The sequence below is a fragment of the Penaeus monodon genome, chromosome 29 (genome assembly GCF_015228065.2).
Source record: "Penaeus monodon isolate SGIC_2016 chromosome 29, NSTDA_Pmon_1, whole genome shotgun sequence".
In the NCBI taxonomy this organism is placed as follows: Eukaryota; Metazoa; Arthropoda; class Malacostraca; order Decapoda; family Penaeidae; genus Penaeus; species Penaeus monodon.
This window is the reverse complement of record NC_051414.1, coordinates 3,370,381-3,370,905: the sequence shown is the minus strand read 5'-3', so window position 1 is coordinate 3,370,905 and position 525 is coordinate 3,370,381. Positions and strand designations below refer to the sequence as shown.

The 525-nt window shown below is 67.0% G+C and overlaps 1 protein-coding gene across 1 annotated transcript in view; it reads right to left on the bottom strand.

The window, feature by feature from the left end:
• The window catches only part of LOC119591906 (ankyrin repeat and sterile alpha motif domain-containing protein 1B-like), a gene marked incomplete in the record, with an annotated part of 115,155 nt that overhangs the window by 4,493 nt on the left and 110,137 nt on the right, over positions 1-525 (bottom strand). The window contains 1 exon segment of the mRNA XM_037940659.1: positions 36-210. Coding sequence (XP_037796587.1) covers positions 36-210 — 175 coding nt within the window.

Genomic DNA, 525 nt, shown 5'->3' with positions numbered 1-525 from the left:
AAACGCCCCCAACAACGCGGGCCTCCCTCCCTCACCTGCGCCACGTACTGCACGCTGGAGGAGACGAGGGCGTTGGGGTGGTGGCGCCAGGTGGTGGTGAGCGCCGTGTTGGGGACGCCCACCACCAGCTGCGACGGCGCCCGGATGGACAAATGGCTCAGGTCGTCCGCGCTCGGCTGCTGCTCCAGGCTCGGCTGCGCGCGGGGGGTCCTGGGGGAGGGGGAGGGGAGTGGTGGGGGGAGGGGGATGGAAAATGGTGGGGGAAGGGGAATGGTGGGGGGGAGGGGGGAGGGAAGGGGAAGGGGGAGGGAAATGGTGGGGATGGAGAGAGGGGAAGGGGGGAATGGGGGAGGAATGGTGGGGGAGTGGAAGGAGTGAGGGAGGGGGGAAGTTGGGGATGGAGAGAGGGGAAGAATGTTGGGGGTGGATATGGGAGGGAAGGTGAGTGAGGTGGGTGAGGGGGGAGGGAGGGAGGACTGAGGGAGGACGGTAGAGAAGGGAGGGAGGAATAAAGGAGGTTAAACG